At 41.8% G+C, this 19,347-nt stretch overlaps 1 protein-coding gene and 1 long non-coding RNA gene across 2 annotated transcripts; both read right to left on the reverse strand.

Annotated features, from left to right (window-relative positions):
* Nucleotides 1-7,267: 7,267 nt before the first annotated feature.
* Nucleotides 7,268-9,026, reverse strand: LOC116299203 (fibroblast growth factor 1-like). The gene is made up of 3 exons (XM_031707831.2): nucleotides 8,750-9,026; nucleotides 7,813-7,916; nucleotides 7,268-7,528 (listed from the first exon to the last, which is right to left on the reverse strand). Exons 1-3 carry the CDS (start codon nucleotides 9,024-9,026, stop codon nucleotides 7,268-7,270), a joined length of 642 nt encoding a protein of 213 aa, XP_031563691.2.
* Nucleotides 9,027-16,284: 7,258 nt separating this feature from the next.
* Nucleotides 16,285-18,771, reverse strand: LOC148912302 (uncharacterized). Its single transcript, XR_016119297.1, has 4 exons — nucleotides 18,621-18,771; nucleotides 17,729-17,758; nucleotides 16,748-16,788; nucleotides 16,285-16,667 (listed from the first exon to the last, which is right to left on the reverse strand). It is a non-coding gene; the product is annotated as an uncharacterized LOC148912302 (long non-coding RNA).
* Between the last annotated feature and the right edge of the window lie 576 nt (nucleotides 18,772-19,347).

Below are 19,347 nucleotides of genomic sequence, written 5' to 3' on the forward strand. Positions count from 1 at the left end.
TACTAGACAGTTGCTTCATAATGCCCGTAGCAACGGCCGAAATAATGCCACAGGCTGCCCCAACGCCGGCCAAAGGAACCCCAACAATTACTCCGGGTCCGGTAAGCGAAGTAGCAACGCCGGAGCCCGCCAACACTACGGATATGGATCTTGAAGTTATCGCAATCTTATGTAGCGTACTACGGGCTCTAACGTATTTTTTCCTAACTTTTTCGTAGTGTTTTGTCTGCCCTTCCAAGTAAGCCAGGATTAAGTTTGCTTTGTTAAGTCTGAAATTCTCTGCGCTTAATTCGTTGGGTCCCGTAGGAAGCTCAGGATACAAATTAGGCGCCGATGGTATAATATCCATTATATATACTAATGTACGACGCTTTTGGGAATGACATCGAGGAGCAGCCACATCACGACAACAGAGATTACTGGAATTGGAGAGCATTTAGGAAGATGTTTCCCCATGCAGACCCTAGTAAGTTCGAGCGAAGATCTGATGGGATCTACTTTAACGGCTCCAGAATATACAGCAATGAGGATTTGAAACCTACGCTGGTCAATCAGATAGACTCACAGCTGAAGCATCCTAAGATTTTACCGCCTGGTTATGTTGAACATAAGCCTAAACCCGTGCATGTCGAACCTAAGCCCAGTTGGTCAAAGGAATTATTGCTTGGTACCAGTACTTATCCGATACCCGCGGTTCCATTTGATGAACACCCAAGCTTGGGGCTAACGTTGAACATGCGGATCTCTAACAACCATTCCTTTCCGTTAAAGGTGCGAGACATCTTCAAAGACGTTCCCATTGTTCATACCACCGCTAAGGAATCTCACGAATGGTTAAGTGGTCCTAACATGCGGTACTGGCCACAGCAATTGAACTTTGCGGTTTGGTGTGCCACTAGCGGCTGCGGTGTGAGTGCGAACTTGATGAAGAATTCAATATTCATGTTTCATTTTCACTTCACGGTTAAAAGAATACTGCATGAAATGGGAGTTACCGCATTACCAGGAGATGCTGCGTTTTATCCTAGAGATAACAAATACGACGTTCCGGCCTATGACAGGGCTTTGTAAGGAGTTCGGCGTTGTAGGAAAAGACTTTAGATGCACTGCGGGTGCTAACAATGGTTTGGGACATATTTGGGCTTATTGGGGAATTGGCGGACACGAGCTAAGTGATAAGGAAGTTCATGCATTGCGACTACAGTGGAACACGGGTTATCATAAGGAAACTCACGACAGCAGCACCTTCTTTGAACCAAACGCCAAGACCACTAAGGAAGTCAGAGACGGACCTCTGTTCAAAGACGAGGGCGGGAAGTATGCAGGGGCCAATCCATTGATCATTAAGATTACCAACGACGAGCAAACGAAGCAATATTTTAATTTCATACCCCCAGAAGGTAAAGGACTAACTAGAGCTGGTCTTGCTAGGCTAAACCGCAGCATAGAAGCTTACGTGTATTCTATCCTTGGGGCTCAGGTAAATACCCGATCTAGCATAATTGGAAATACTGGCGCCGCAGAAGAGACGCGAGCCGAAGCCTTGATCTTATTCGAAAGTTCAATCTTGGAGGGCGACATTAGCAAGGGCGTACAGCGTTACCAACTAGCTATACAAAATTCTAAGGCAAGGTTGGACTATGCAGTAGCCCCGGGTTGTTGGTTAATGCCTAGTAATTTATCTATAAATACTGGTTCCGTTGTGGGTTATAACAACAAACTTCAACGAGCTACTAAGGACATGAAGTTTGGGGTGAATGACGTGAACTCTGACACTTTTGAAGGGGCTCCACACTTCGTAGAGAAGCCAAAGAAGGCACACAAAACGAAGCCACCCGCAGAGAAACCATCAAAGAAGGTTCATGTTATGCCTACGATACCCGAGGAATATGACCATAACTTACTAAAAGTCGGCCTAGCAGCCGCAAGCATTGGTCTGAGTTATTATATATGGCGATGAACAACCCCTACGTAGCTGGAGTGGATTGCGTTTACACGACTTACACAGGCGAGAAAAAATACACCCAGGCGGCTTGGGTTGATGTCACGGGGATGTCCGTGGATTTGAACTACTCTGGGAAGAAGCTGATAATATGCAGCCTTTGCATTGGTACGAGCAGCCATGTCAACGTGGGCTTCAGGTTCCTGGATGACAATGGCATACTACAGCCTATGCGCGCGAAGACGAACAACAGGGAGCCTGTGCATTTCTCCGTAGAGCCAAACCCTGGCAGCACCGAAAATTTATCAGTTTGGACTTTTCACATGGCTGCCGATTGCCACGGAAAGGTAAAGCTGCAAATACGCGTAGACGATACTGGAAAGGTCACGGTAAATAGCATAGAGGATCAAAGAGATGTTACCTATAACCACGCTACCATTAGCACTCTTACGGTGCTTAGCCTTTAAATATATGAACAACCCAGACGTAAAGGAAGATTGGTTTTTTCATTACTTAGGGGAGGCACAGTATAGGAATGATAATAATTGGCACGACACCAAATTGTGGGTGGAGGTCGGAGGCTTAGGATTAATTACGTGCACTATTTGCATTGCGGCTTCGACTTCAGCTAATGCTGGGTTTAGGATCGTTGATGAGAACGACCGCCCATTACTGCCTTTTAGAAAAAAAGGTAATAATAGGCACCCAACCCATTTTTCACGTGAGCCCAACGTATACAGCACAGAAAATTTAGCTTCAATATCTTTTCATATGGTGGCCAATTGTCGATATGCGAAGCTTCAAGTGCGCTCTGATGAGTTAAGTAGCAACAACTCCCGCATTCGGATAAATGCTACTTCGCTGTACACCCCTCCGGCGGATAGGGCTTGGAATCACAAGCCCATTAGCACCATGAGCGCGCTGACGTTGATTCCAAATTATCAAGGCGGTGCGAATACTATTTTTACTTATCCTCAGTTAAGAACGTCTAGGAGAATGGCGGGGCTGGACAACGACAAGCCCCAAGTAACATACAAGGAAAAGATCAGCCCTTCACCTTCTTCAGGAGGGACCACCCCAATAGCTACGGCTAATATCCAAATGTTATTCCCCACGAACTTCAACAGTTCTCCGCCGGTCCTAAGTACCAAAGAGATGACAGAACCCAGCAGCCCAGGCAAACCGGCTGCCATTTTTTCCCCCAAGTCCGTTAGTCCATTGCCTAATTTCTTTACACCCGCGCCTGTAGCCTTAAGTGCGGATAGGATTACTCCTACTACGGCGCTATTAGCAGCCGCGAATGCCAGCGGAACGCCATACTTCAAGAGAGCTCTTTTTACTTTTTCCTTGGTGGTAAGCCCCAACTCCCGCTCCAGACCTTCTTTTTGCGCCTGTAATTCCGCAAGGCGTACCTCGAGGGTTTCTACTTCCCTTTGGGCAGCCTCCCTTTCCTCTTCGGGACGAGCCTGGTCATTGATTATTTCCTGCTGCCGCTCTATTTGCCCCTCCAAGTCTTCGACGGCCTGTTGAAGTTGTCGTATTTGTTCCTCTGCCACTGCCTTGTCCGCCATTACTTGCCTTTCTCTGTCAACAGACTCCATCAATTCTTTTCCTAAGCGCTGTAGTTCTGCGTCCTTTCCCGCTGATTCGTATAAAGCAACCCTTAGCTGATTCCTTGCGGTGCTTTTTTCTTCCAGCAGCTTAGAAAGCCTAGCTTGGAAGTCCGTGATTTCAGCGGTATGACTCGCAGTAGTTAGCTTGCCTTGTTTCATAAATTCGTCTTCCAATTCTTCTATTCTTTCCTGTAATGCCTGGTTTTCCGCCATAACAGCATCAAGGTGATTAGTAATGTTATCCCCGTTAAGGCTGCGCATGGCTGCATTATTTTCATCTATTTCCTTCTTAAGTGCTTCCTTTGCGTCGCCCTCTAATGTCTGGAGCCTTTCTTGTTGCTTACCTACCAGCGTGGAAATAGATTCAAGGGCTTTCCTGTAGCTTGGGTTTGAAAGCTGCTTAAGAATAGCCTCTTTGGCTCTCGTGGTTTCCTTTTGACTTAAGGTAGACAACATTGTTAGGTTAGGAGCTCCCAGCGCCGCCACTATTTCTTTTGATAAAGCGTTGTTAAGCAAGGTAGACTCCTTTCTTTGATAGAAGTTGTACCATTTTTCTCTGCCTGCGTATCGAATTTGAATTTGACCCTTATTTCCCACTCCGAACTCTAAAAGAGCCAGATTTGCACTAGGATATCGCTGCCTTACGGTGTCAATAACTTCTCTTAGCATTTCTGTTCTTGCATCTACCTCCTCCATTTGCAAATACTCTGGAATGGGTTCGTGGGGATTTCTAGAGCTAAATTTGTTTCTCAAAGAACGCAAGGCATCGCGGGCCCTGACGCCATACTTGCGGCTTAATTTCTCAAAGAGGCCTCGGGGGTCTACGTTGTCATCAGGAAGCAGGGTCTCGTATTCTTCGTCGTTAATGTCTACTTGACCTTCTTCGGTGGTGGGGTCGAAATCCGTTCCTTCTACTTCCATTATATATGATAAGCTCAAAGTTAAGCCCCAACGTATTACCTAAGCAGGTTGGCGGGCTAAAAGCAGAACGCACCTTTCACCGGGTTACCTTTACCCCCAGCAGCGCAAAACCAGGAGAAACCTTGTACGTAGGCGTGCCGCGCCTAACGGATAACCTAGTATTGGTTCCTGGCACCTTGGCTTTAAGGTTCGACTTAGCGGTGCAGTCTGACCCCGCAGACGAAAGGATTATCGTCAATAACGTGGGCCGTAACCTCGTCTCTAAGATGAGAATTAAGTTCGCCGGGGAATCCCTTTTGGACTTGAACAGGTACGATTTGTACACCACGTACAAAGATTTGTGGTTGACTGCGTTTGACCGCGCGCAAAGGATAGAACAAGGAATTGGTAGTGTTATCCTACGTAAGGTTCGCACGCCTACGAAAACGCAACCCACGGACTCCGGCGATGCAACTGACGTGGCTAAGGCAAAGGAACTAAAGACGGTCTATGGGACTAAGTATGTCATACCACTGGACTTCGAAGTAATTACGAGTCATGGTGTGTACTACCCCAGGCAATTAAGTGAACTACAGTTCGAAGTAACTTTAGCAGATGTCAACAACATCATTGGCGGGCTAAGCTCTGCGCCTAGCACAACAACCCCATACTCCATCACCAACCTAGAACTGCAATACGAAACGATATACAGTGAAGAGCTGGCCCGTAGTGCTGGAATGAAGTACAGCTCAGGTAAGGCATTCCTTTACGACCACGTGGTAATGTACAAGACGTTTAGCTTCCAGAACAATGGTCCCGAGGTAATCAATGAAAGCATTAACATTCCCCGAAGAAGTCTCACGGGGTTAATGGTATTATTCGCAAAGACATACACAGCAGGTGGTAGGGACTCGGAAGCGTTCCTTAACCCCGGTATTACCAATGTAGGCGTTAGTATTAACGGTGTCCCAAACAAGGTCTACTCCCAAGGAATAAAGCCTGCAGACGTGTACAGGGAGGCAATGCGTAAGTTTGGCGACCAGATAAGCCCTGAGGAGTTCTTCATGGATAAGTACGCGCTGTGGATTGACATGCGCACCACCAACGACGAAACCATGCACGGTCAGGGTCTGCGGCTGGTAAACACCCAAGACGGTATCACTTTGGAGATCAAGCGTACCAAAGGAGCCGGTACCGACTTCAAAGTGAACGCGTACGTCTTCGTTGTGTCTGATGCGCAGCTTAGCGTAGAAATGAACCAACTAAGGAGTGTCGCATACTAGGTATCTTGATGAGCCTGCGAATCAAAATATTTGACTAATATACCATGTTGCGCGTCTTTGAAAACAACGACACCAAACTGCAATGCATAGTGCAAGGCGAAACTTTGTACTTTAAAGCGAAGGAAGTGGCCGCCGCGTTAGGATATGAGCGCCCAAGGAACGCCATTAGAGACCACGTGTCTGAAAAATACCAGAAAAGGTTGGATGAGCTAAAGGGGGCATCGAAACAGTGCCCCTCTAATGCACAGCCTAATTCCGTGTACGTAACCGAGCCTGGGTTGTATGAACTGATATTCAGCTCCAAACTACCCCGGGCCGCAGAGTTCCGCGATTGGGTCTTTGAGGACGTCCTCCCCGCGCTGCGCAAGACAGGCAAGTATGAAATAGAGCGGCGTTTTGACATTCCAAACAAGTTGGTGTTTAAAATTGAAAATGAATTCGACCTGCATAAGAAGGTAGTGGATTACATCCGCAGGTTTTACCCCCAGATGCTCGTGACCCCTGGTCTAGGCGAACTGCAGGATAGCGACGGTAAGCGCATAAAGTGTTGGCAGAAAGGATATCAACGCGGCCAGCCCGACTTGTTAATCCTTAATGCACACGTGCGATATAGCGGCTTCTGCTTGGAGCTGAAGACCCCCTAAAGGCAACGGAGTGCTGTCTGAGGATCAACGTAAAGTACTGCAGCGGTATGAGCATAACGGGTTCAAAGTGTCTGTTAGCAACGACTACGACGACATTAGTAGAAGTGTCGCGGAATATTCCCAAGGTATTCGTCTGCCGTGCATTTGCGGTAAAGGCTTCAAGTCCATGGACACTTTGAAGACGCATCTTAAGATATTCCATAGGATATATGACGTTTAACGCTGTAAAGCAGATACACTGGCGAGACTAAAGGAGGGTGTTACGTATGAAATAAAAAATTATGTCGCGTTTGAGGATATTAACCGTCTACGGTTGGTCCTCAAGGAAGATGATACCTGCTACTCCCTGTGGGCGCCCGACAGGGTTCGGTACGTCGTAGAAGGGCAGGAGTTCACGCATCTGAGGTCCTATGGTAAGAAAGGCGGCAGGTGGGAGTTTGATGTGGCTAAGTCCCTTCCTCCTTCTCCTCTACATAGTTAAGCGCGTCTACCATCGTACGCTTAGCCTTTGTGTCGGCTGAGCACCAATGCCCCACAAAGGATTCCTTAGGAAATACGCTGCCGCAATGAAAGCAGGTGTATTTTTTACGCGGTTTGGGGATCGGTTGGATTATACAATCTGCCGGGGGTTCGCAAGTAATACAGTCCATATATTGAAAGGGCTATTAGAATGATGCTGCGTGGACCGGCATATATCTTGGAAACTATTTTGAGAATGTCCTTATTCTTATTAAGGGTTTATTATTACCCTGGAAAGTATCTCAAGAAATTCCTTATTCTTATTAGATCCTTATTGAGCGCCTCGGAAACTATTTTGAGAATGTCCTTATTCGATAATATGATATCTGCATGTGTGCTTCCTTTCAGCTCTTTCCCAGGCCTTCTCTATCCTTTGAGCCGATTTTGCCCTGGAAGCCAAAATGTGTCTTTGTGGGGTTTCCCTTTCTTAGTCTTATGCAGGACTTGAAATTGATAAGACTTGTGATGGCGTAAAACTTTGCCAGCATTTTTCATATGACCATTCCGTTTGATTGCGAGGTACCAGTTTTTGTGCATTCCCTTGCCGTGGTACATATAAGAACTAAAGGAATGGAACGAGTTAAGTCGCTGTGTTTCAAGTAAAACTGTAGACACTGTGGCGTTTTCCTACCGACGAATAAATGAAATACAGAAGTGTTGCCAAAAGAGAAGAGTAAAGTGCTATCCCTTTGCGCTGTAGCGAAATGCGATTTGCTGAGCATTTCCTGCTGGAGCAGGTTTCGTATGACTGTGACTGAAAAGATATGACAAGACACAGCAGAGTCATGACGGTCATCTGTCCAGATCCATTACTAGGTTAACAAGACGGTATACCATAAGTCAGCCAGTTATTTCCAGTTCATACGAAATCTGCTTCATCCAGAAAAATGGTTTTATATGTGTTTCCGCACCGTTGAGTATACTTTTCCATTTTGATCTATTGCGATGAATCTTTGGTGGGCTACACTTTTGATGCGTATCACGCTTGGACCATAAGACTGAAGCTCAAATACACCTACAAATAAATAATAAATAAAGTGGAATATTTATCTTAACCTTGTGTGTGAATACATGATCAACTGAGGCACACCACACCTAGCCACTGTTCCACATGTTCCACTGTTCAACTTCCGATTCCAACTAAAGCCAATTCCTTTTATTCCTCCCCCTCCCCACCTCCCAATTTATTTATTTATTAGTTTATAAAAAAATTTTATGATACAGGCGGTCCAGTTCAGCTAAGGCTGGTTTAAGAAATAAAAAGTTCTGTGAGAATCAACTGGCTGGTTAATACAACGATGGATAGTCAGACTCAGTCGGCGGTGTATTCAGCACCGGAGCCCTTTTGGCTATCATCATCTTACAATCAATAAATGTAATACTGAAATAACAAGTTATCGTAACATCACTAGAAAAACGTCGAACTATTGTTTTTGGTTACGACCCATTGAAGCCTCGCCCCCAAGACCCGGACGTTAAACATGGCTGCCGCGGGTGATACCATTAGTTTATGGGAAAAACTAAATGGAAAAAACTTCAAAACTTCCCGAATACTATGAACAAACGGATCTAGTGTTTCCTTCTCTGAGTATCGAACAAAAACATAGAATAATAGGTTTCCAAACCATTCCGCTTCATTAACTATGGTTATACTGAGGTCTATTAGGATTTGAACATCTCAGAAATAGGCGAACGTGGTTTTTGTTTCCAAGTGATTCATGAGTTCCACTTATATAGCTTGACATTTTAAAAGTTCTTTAGAGTAATTCAACGAAATTGGGCAACCATGCATTTGAAAGTATTATTGATGTTTATGAGCCTACTTATTAAACCGGGTAGTGCACTCACCATACTTGTCAATAGTACTGGGCTTGACGCTTCCTTTTAACATCCCGCTCGGCAACATGACAAGATGAAAACCAGTTTTAGACACGAGCTTGGCTTGTCTTCGAAAGGATGCCCTTTGTACAATACCAGAGAGAACATTGAAGGTAGGCCTTAAAGCTGTGCTTGTGTAGTTTGCTCTCTTGAGTCTTGGAGTCGCGGTACACGTAATGTTCCTCTTCGTAGGTTTGGGTGTCTTCGCTAACGAAACCAGGAGGAGGATACTGCTAAATATCTGCATTGAAAAAATCGACTGTTCCTTACTATAACATTAAAACAGACTGCATATTTGATGTGATTTAGTCCAGAACTCAGTTCACAAGCATTGTTTTGAATTTTACTTCTATTATTTTGGGTTGATTGATTTGTGTTGCCGTTGATGCCAAGTGCAAAGCAAAAGATATGAATATGAAGCGTGGTATACGATAGCGTATAACATAGGGACTAGCTAGGGTACCCTAGCCTCAGAGATATGTGGTATGCGGTAACCTATCGTTGTATCTTGTTCTACCAATAATCTATCTATCATAGCATCGTTCTGGTATTGCATTAGGGAAACAGTGAGTCTTTTTGAATGTACGCGTTGTCATACACTACAAGATGTTGTAAAAACTAAAGTAAAGAGATTCAATATTGTTCCTCGAGTGACCTGGTGTAGTCAAAAGATCAAAAGGGGAGCTTCATAACAGCTGCGCCATGATTGATAGACTTCTCTATGGCATGACAACAGGGCGGTTTGGGGGTCGGAGAAGTATGAACAAACGAAACTGTTTCATGTTGCAGGCCAGAGGCCACTGATTGACTAATACATATACATGCATGTGCACATGCACTAATCATTTTATTATTGAAACCCAACCATAGCAGATTATCGTCAACCTTCAAATATATTCCAATGAATATGAGTTGATCTTTTAGTTATCTATAAGCTGACCAATCGACTTAGACTAACTTACCGGCGATGCGCCAACCATTAAGCCCAGAAATCTCTTGAGGACAACATCGGGTCGCGAGGATGTTGCCTTGACGGTGTGGATAGCCTGTTCTCGTTATGTTGGTAAAAGGTTTGCATGTTCTTTGCAGTGTGGAGTGCGTCAAATGTCTTCTTACTCACTAGTGCGCCTTCAATCCATCCATCAGGAACCTTGCACAATCAATTGTCTATCAGTACTTGCTAAAAAACAACAGAAAATTGGCCAATACTCGGATAGCGTGTGTGTGCTTGCATCTGATTGTAACTGAAGATCGATCACTCGTCGTTACCAACTTAACAAGCGTGTTTACATGTCGTGTCTATTGCTTATGGACAGCTGTTGGATCCGGACTGTTCTACAAGGGATTATCTATCGTGTTTGATACGCCCTCATATGCTAGCCCCCTACATCGAGTTGATAGGTTAACTACTGTGAAAATAGTGATGAAAGCCTTGACACTATTGGCAAACAAAGAGCCAATCACTTAATGACCTGAAATCAAGTGTTCAAAGATCATTAGCCGTCAAGTTCATTTATTTCAATCAAATTAAATTCAATGCTAAAAGAATATTCAAAGAGGCGCTGTCTCATGCATGAACTATACTGTTTTATGTACCAAGAAATGAAGTTTAGCATTTCATTATGCTTCTTTTTCCGCAATCGATCAACATTTCCCAGTTGGTGGCCGATTATCGTTTTCAGTTTACGATCTTTCGAATCGTTCTCTTGAAGATTCGCGAAAAGCCAATTATCATATGGAATATTCACAACCACTTGTTTTGATTCTTGGACGTTCTTCTTAAAAAAACGCTCCAGCTACAGACCATTTTTATACGAGTAGAAGTACATTTTAGTACATTTATTTGGATGTCAAGACGTTAGTAGAGGTACTAGTCTGTACGTGTTGTCTTGTTCTGATAATGAACAACACGTATTGATCACGTGCTAACACCCATATGACTCAGGGCGTCACAGCTGAGCAACGGTTCCTTAATCACACAAACACATCACATACGTCGTAATAACAAACTTTACATTTAGTCCTATCAAGATCAATCTGTAAACAATATGTTTTATCGTTCTGTGTGTGATGACTATGGGACCTCGGGAATCGTAGCCCAGCTGAGGCAGTGTGTGGTTCATATCTTTCAGTACCTGTGCAAGTTAAATGGTTCGAATGTTACTTTAAGCACGCAATCAATCTCGTACCCAGAGTCTGCGTTTCTTCTGGCTTGCGGCGAAGAACGAGGGCTTTGGCATAATCCATATTTTGAGACCAGGATTTCTTGGACTTCTGGTATAAGAGCGCATGCATGCGTTCAAAGACTTGCCAAAAAAATAAACGTTCCCGATTTCTAATTTTTATTTTGATCGGAGGTAAACACAGGACCCTTTTCGAAAACATGATTTTCATTGATTATATCTCACTTCCGGAAAATTGCGCAGTCAGCAGGGCAGAGGAAACGCAGGCTTGAGATTGGCACGCAATCTTTCGTACTAAGATGCGTACATGTGATACTGGCTGAGCCTACTTGCAGAACTAATCTACCAATCTTGATTGAACTCAGACTCAGTACGACGGAATAAAAGGGTAACAGAGGATGATCATTAAAGAAGCGCGCATCTCATCATGCATGTAGTTACAATAAGTAAAAATATTCAAGAAAAGTTTGCACGTCATGTGTGGAACATCAAGCAAGATAATCGCGCCATACCCGTGCTGCTTGATATCACCTGAAGTCAAGCATCATTTCAACCGACTAGTCATTAATGACCACATATTCAATACCTTAGTGATTCGATTGATTTGACCAGCTAGAGGATGATTGATTTGAATGAAATGTAACATTACTTTTAAGGATTGTAATATCAAGTGGACATATATAGCCTGTCCTCTCAACAATCAATCACTCGAACATCTGAGCTTCCTCTTCCCCCTCCCTCCCTCCCTCCCAGCCGTGCCTCAAGGCATTTTGTACAGCGTTTACGGCGCGCATTCTTCACTCTGATCAACGCATTCATTACACAATTTTCAATCAATAGTCAGAAATGACTCAAGGTCAAAGACTTCCTGCTTGTAATAGATAGACAGTAGCTCGGTGGTAGGCCATTAATCCAAGATTTAAGGACCTTTGTAATCCTATTACATTTAAATTATTCCTAAGTATGTTTTCATCTGCAGTTCTAAAATAAAGACAACTGGGACTGAGTTGTGTGTACTGTATTCGTATCTGCTATGCATCACATGTAGATGTGGATACAGTGCATGCTTGGATACAGTACAGGCTTTGCCTCTCTTCAATCATACAGTAGCAGATCAATGTTTAAACGTGACTTTACTCGGCTTCCACCTAGGGCGGGATGATGATGTGTTCTAAGCCAACAGATTAATACTAATCTCAGGTGAACAAACATCAAATGGGATATTGTTTAGTTTGCGGTCTTATTAACCTTACTTAATACCAATCTATAGCGGTTTAGTCCAGTATCGATGTCTAAATAATGTCTAATATATATTTAGGCACTACCTAAAAGCGGAGCCGTCCCGGCCAATGCGGGATTTTGGGTAATACAAACGGATAAAGTAAGTTTGTATCATCCATCATTGACGTCCCATCCCACCATTAGCATTCGTGGCATTTTATAAGCTTTTGATCGAATTTAAACCTGTTTCCACGGAGACGATATTCCCTTTAGTGTCAATAGTCCTTTGTCATTGGGAAGAAGTTGTTGCTGGCCTTGTTTACAGCAGGCTCAGTACATCTGCATGAACGAGAGGAGTAGCACGGGAGCTCAAGAGAGAATAGCTGGGGTAGTCGCAGTATCAAATAAACAGGAATTATAGCACTATGAATTAGAGAAAATACTAATGAACCAAGTGGAGAGAACGTTCTTGTCAGTAAAATGTAAAAGTCTATGTCTTTTAAGTTCGTATTCAATATTCTTGTGGTTCTTCTTCTGAACCTCTAAGGCACAGAAGAGCTGATCTCAAAAGGGAGAAAGAAACCTTTGCTCGTATCCAGGATACAGTGGTGGCATAATCTTCTCCTTTTTTGTTGGCAATTAGTTCGGCGAGCCTACTGAGAGGCTACTGAGAGGATATGATAATGATAACAATGATAATAATATTAATAATAATATTAATAATTTTAGCCAATGAATTAAGTCTTAATGGAACAAAAACAGAGTTTATGCTTATCGCATCAGATTATAAGCTTGCAAGCTTACTTCATGATCCAGAATTGAAGATAGCAGGAACTTGTATTAAAAGGGTTGCAACAGCTAAATCACTAGGTGTCTATATAGATGAGAGGCTTTCTTGGTCAGCTCATGTTGATCATATTTCCAAGAACGTTTCCTCAGCAATAGCAGGCTTAAGAAACATCAAACCTTATGTTGAAAAAGAAACCCTTTTGTTGATTTATCGTTCCTTAATTCAGCCACATTTTGATTATTGCGATGTGGTATGGGACAATTTGACAAAGGGTTTAACCACTAAGCTTCAAAGATTGCAAAACAGAGCTGGAAGAGTTATCACGAGCTCTGGATACGAAATTAGATCAGCAGATATTCGAAAGCAGCTACAGTGGGATAAATTAGCTGAAACGAGAGCTAAGCATAAGGCTGCTATTATGTACAAAATCAAAACTAAAACTGCTCCTAATTATCTAAATGATAAATTCTCCACAGTAAACAGTACTAAGTCCTATAATTTAAGAGAGAATGAAGAAGAACAGATTATCTAAAGAGATCATTCCTCTACCAAGGACCAAACTGTGGAACTCCCTTTCGACAAATATTAAGAATTTAAAGTCTTCAACATTTAGAAACAAGATTAAAAACTTTTCAATTCTTGCTTGTGGTTCCGAGTGATCGATTTACTTCACTTTTGATTATACTTAGAAAACTCATTAATAATTCATGAGGAAAACACAATAGAAATCATGACCATGAAGGTGATTTTATATCGGATATAGATTCGTCTTCATTTGCATAAACTTTAACTTGGATTTTCTCTATCAAACTTGGTTCATTTCGTAAAGAATTCTGTACCATATGAGAACATACATCATGAGTTTTCTAAGCCGTTCAATAAACTCGCAGATCGTGTTTTATCGGGTCTAAAACCACTCGGCTACGCCTCGTGTTTTATACCCGATAAAACACTCCTGCTCGTTTATTAAACAGTACATAGACTACACTACAATAATGTAAATCTTAATATATTATTATTTTATATACTATCGTTTTATTTATAATGATGTACATAGCTAGATGTTAATACACGACTTTTATGTAAACCAGTTATCACAACTAATGAAATTTCGTGACTAGATAAAGCTCATTCATTCATTCACTCTCTCTGATTTCTTTGGAGTGTTTTTCAATTGCAATTTGATCAATTCTTTTTTAATTCAATCCTGAATGCAGATTCACTGGTAGTAACCCTGATATCATTAGTACATAGTTACTATTAACTATGATCAGTACGATTGTTCCAAAGCTTGGAACCCACATGTCGGATAGAGTTTGGATCTAAAGAAAAATGTGATAATAAGGGGTCGTATGGTTTTATGGACCTGATACGGCATTTAAGGCCGATCTGCCCCTAGATCTATGTACAGATTACACAGGATGAATGCCTTAGAGAATAGACCTCAATAAAACGAGATAAAGGCGCGATACGGCTGACATTTGAGCAGTTTAGATAGATTAATTGAGATAACTATCACTGCTATCTTGTCTGCATAATCTTTTAAAAGAGGTGAAGTTTACAAGCTTTATGAGGTAATTCAACACTGATAGCAAAGCGTAGGGTTTGATCTCTCGCGGCTCTTTCACCAGCTGCACTTGCATCAATCGATTTGACATTTTTGTTCCCGTCTTTTCACTGTTTATTTTATCTAACCATTTTGCGAAATTAATTTTTCTCATTTCATTCGCCTGAAGAGAATGGACTGAGTCGGTGGGAACCCTCTCCATGGTCTATCAGTGATAAGTCGTACCTACTTATGGTCTATTACCAATCCTGCACTATGATTGGCTGAGTTACTCATTAGTGGTATCAAATGGTAATAGACCATTAGTAAACAAACAAAAATAACTCCCGTTTTCAACGGAACTTTAAAATTGAATGTATTCATTCATTTGAGTGATAAGTAGATTATACTATAAAGAATTACGCGTCTCGCCCTCATGGTCTACGCGCCAGTCAATAATGCCAGTCAGTAATGGTTTAAAAGTGGTTTAGGATGGGCTAATATTCTCCTAGCTTAGGATTAGATCAACAGCTTTCATTTGCGGGAAACACGAGAAGACAATCATACATGTTAAACAGGCTACAGATAGATGGACTAAATTCATTGAGTTAGGTTAGCTTAGTTAGTTAATTATGATCAGCTGTTGTTTGATAACTTAGACTGCGTTTACACGGTACCGGACGAATGTTTAACCGGTCAAATATTTTACCCTGTACACACCGTTTACACCGCGGAACCTTCTCTTTAATTGTATAACAAATATACGTTTTGTTCACACGGAACCGGTCCCAAATTTGCACGGTTAGGCGTACGAATTTTCGTTCGGATAGCGCAGTCCAGTGTGCAAACGGAACCCCTAAACGATTAAAAAAAAGAATCCGGTATCGTTTAAACGCAGCCTAATAGCCCCGGCCAGCAAACCAGCGCAGTAACGAATGACGATGTGTAAGGTTTTTACATCCATCACGATGGTAAGAACGAATCCACAGTAAACGCAACACACAATAACAAAATCGCGGTCATATGCGGTCCGATTCTACGGAGGATTGCAGTGGGGTATCGCAACAAACAATTCTTACTGCAGTCAGTACTTTGCCACACGTTCAACTGAGCACAAAAAGCTGGAGACACTACGTGTAGTTATACACCAAGTACTGACCTTGAAGGTTGTTTCAACACTATTCGCAGATGACCGCAAACTAAGAATGCTGGTTGAAATGATCGTGAAGATCCCAGCCTTGGGTGTGAGTGATGGGTCTGTGTATTAATTGCGCACCTAAGAGAAACTATGCTACCATATGCTACAGTAAGTTTCATCTGACTCTGAATTGAAAAGCTCGATGCCGTATGCGTACCTTGCCGCGACCCTGAGTGTTTTCTAGAGTTTTGATTGGCTGAAATTTTTCTTGCGAGGTAATGTGATTGGTCTGGCAGTGGGCCTTGCCGTGACGAGCCCTGTTCGTGTCTTGGCGTGCCACAAACACGCGCATTCGTACTGCAAACCATTTTCACATTGATACGAAGTGGCTCTAGCTTTCCTAGTTACTTTGTTTAATGTTAACTTGTGTTCAGTATGTATTTTGGTTTGGAGGGGCCGGAGGTGAAGGAGTACAAGACCAATGTGTCTCGATCTCTCCTAACGTCTGGTTAGATGCCCGATAAGATTAATCCGATCAAGCGTCAATGGGCCACTTTAGAAACGAGCAAGAGACTGGGGCGAGTTTTGAGTTTTGAGCTTTGAAACAGCAAGAGGTATACTGAGAAATACATGGGTTTGTCTTTATTTGATCAGATTCATTTATCAGTGTTATAACATGTTTTTTATTATTTGTTTGTGTGTATGAAAGAAAGAGTGCTTAAAGACTTAAAACGAATGAAAAAGTTCCTTGAATGGGAAAGCAATCCAGCCATAAGGACTGGCGTTTAGTATCATGAAATATCACTAAAAATCTAACCCAGTAATTCATTCTGACTGACAGCCATTACAATGTTTTTCAGTTTATTCAGCCAACAGTGTCTTTGACTCAGCAACCAGTTCAATGATCATCAACACTCACAACGAGTGGCGGGGGATGGGGCGCGGCTGAAGTGACATGGAGATTGTGTACACGTAACTGTTCTGTACTTCAATCCTGTGTTACAATCACACTGAAACAAAAGAGAAAAGAAGAAGGCTTGTCATGAGCAAATAATAAGGACTAGCCAGCAAATCAATAGCGTGTTCTTACCTCGCTCCACTCAGAGACAATATAATAAAAGTCTGTTTGTCCTTGTCAAGTTGAAATAAAGAAATATATTAGAAAGATTGACAGCACATATGTTATATTATGGTGGGTGGGTGGAGATAGATCTGCAGCGTAGCTACAACTGGACAGAAAAGCGTTGATATTTTGATAATGAAGAAAAGCCAAGAAAAGCCCTCAAAGCACAGGAAAAGACAAAAGGCTCCACACGAATGGAATAGCGGTCGTTTCAAGATACCAAGATTTTCCTAGACGAATGTCTCTTTTGAAGGATGAGATAAAAGATTTCATATTTCCGAAAATTGCCACAAAAATCGCAGCAAAATATCGCCGCAAAAATCGCCAGTGTAAACGGGGCTTTTACACAGAACTTGCCCGAGAGGTGGTGTTATTAAGATTTTAGTACCCGATCGTAAAGCCAGATAATCGCCCCGTTGACGAAAAAATGACATGATTGCTCTGATCGCTGTCTCGTGCTCGGTTTAATTTCAGCATTAAAGTGGTGTGTGGCTGAATGTGGTTTAAGGCGTTAGTTTAATGGAGAAGGGCGCGGAAGGACACAGACCAGTAGCCACCCAACTTCATCTCCTTACTATTCGAAAACAAGAGGAGGTAGCAACAGACTAGCGACGCGTTTCTCTTGCGGAAGTGCATGATTTAACTCCCAGATCCTGTAACCCAGGATAGAGAGGATCTAGCTAGTGTCTGTAACGGGTACAATCTTGGACGAAAAGAGGAGTTGCGCATTCATCACATCATTATGAATTGCAATTTTTCCTCATAAAATATCGTTTAATTTACCGTACTCCCTCCCCCCAGGACAATGTTGATCCCAATAGGTAGTACCGCTCTATCTCTTGGGATCGCTTTAAGGGGATTTTAATATTTTTTACTACATCAAAATATCCCAATTATAACTCAAAATATCTCATCATTTTTGTCCATGATTGTATAGTTATGACTTACTTTTCAGACTTGATCGTTTTTCTGCCATATCTATATTCATATGTACGATGATAAAGTAAACAAAGCAGAAGTTAGTTAGTATGATATGGTACGTTATTATCGTTATAGGAAAATCAATATGACATCAAATGCTATTCTTATAGAAGAGAAGAGAAGAGAAGAGAAGAGAAGAGAAGAGAAGAGAAGAGAAGAGAAAAGAAGAGGTAACAATCGAGTAATATTAAAATCCTCATTCAGCCAGACAGTTCTGTCAGTTCTTCAAAGAGTGTCGATATTACTGACCTAGAGAGTATAACTATGGTATATGACCGGCCAGTATTCGCATGTTATTAGCGTATAATTGACTTTAGCAGCCACCCGCTTTAAAAACTTGTTCACTTTATATGAAAAGCCTTTTATTACACTAGAAGTGTATGATTTATTTGGTTTAAGTATCGTTTTATAATTTTCCAATATACTGGCTGGTCCTTCCTCTAATGATGTCTGCTTCTTTCTAGTGTTGAGAGCTCTTTTGTTTTAGTGCTCGGCACTGAGTGGGCGCTTTTTGTCCCGGCCTAACATGAGTAAATTGTCTTTTTAGTGGCGCTATTGAATAAAATAACCTATTAAAGTTTGCAGTCGATTTGGGTAAACGTGAACCAGCAAAACGAGATCAAAGCAAAACGAGCTTTGAAAGGGCTAATTTATATACTGTAATCGTGAAAGAAGAGACAAAAAAGATGGAAGGAGAGAAGAAGAAGATAAAAAAAAAAAAAAAAAAAAAAGAATAGAGAATAGAAAAGAAAATGGAAGACAATTCAAACTAATCAGTTAGATACATCAAGTTTACGAACTGCAATACAATCACGCCTTATATTTTAAATTACTTGATTAAGTAAGTAATATAACGTACCTCTTGAAGAAGCAAAGCTTCGAGCTTCTGTTAGCAAAAGCTGAACTGCTAGAAGTGTACAAACCAAAGCAACTAGTTGAATTGACGACTTCATGTTGTGAACTGTTTAACGTGGAGGTACTGCTGACGACTCTTCTTAGCTGAATGGGATGCCAATCTTTATATAGCGATGGTCAATACGATCATACCACCTGCCTGGAGGGCTGTTATACACTTAGAGATTACATCGCAATTTAAGCTTATCTCTTGATGAATTCAGAGTTTAATTGTGACGTGATTGTCGCGTTGTTGTGAGGAATATTAACATCAAACATTAGTAATTGATTCGCAAGCCACGCCATTCCTCGGACACATTGTATTTTAGCATTGATCTCAAGTGATAAGAGTTCTTTTGAAAACATTTCTACCATTTAAATCTTCGGTAATTCTGTAGGCAAGGATTTCCGTAATTATAATCTATTACCAAAGTACTTCGTGATTCGGTAAACTGGGGTAGCATGGAGCAACGACTAACCTCTCTTTTTGAGTTTATTTAGTTTAATCAAATTTACTTCATTAATCTAAATGACTTTGAAATGACTCTCTCGGCTATTGAACAAAACTTTTATAAAACGAGACAAAGAGATTTCCTTGTTAATTTAGTATTAATCCGTTTCAATCAATACGCGTTGATGCGACCGTTTTTAACATTTGCGTCAAAAGCTTTTAGCCCGGAGTTCACTTGAAA

The sequence above is a fragment of the Actinia tenebrosa genome, unplaced genomic scaffold (genome assembly GCF_029948245.1).
Source record: "Actinia tenebrosa isolate PJP-AT-01 unplaced genomic scaffold, QUT_ActTen_1.0 PGA_scaffold11__36_contigs__length_13525064, whole genome shotgun sequence".
NCBI lineage: Eukaryota > Metazoa > Cnidaria > Anthozoa > Actiniaria > Actiniidae > Actinia > Actinia tenebrosa.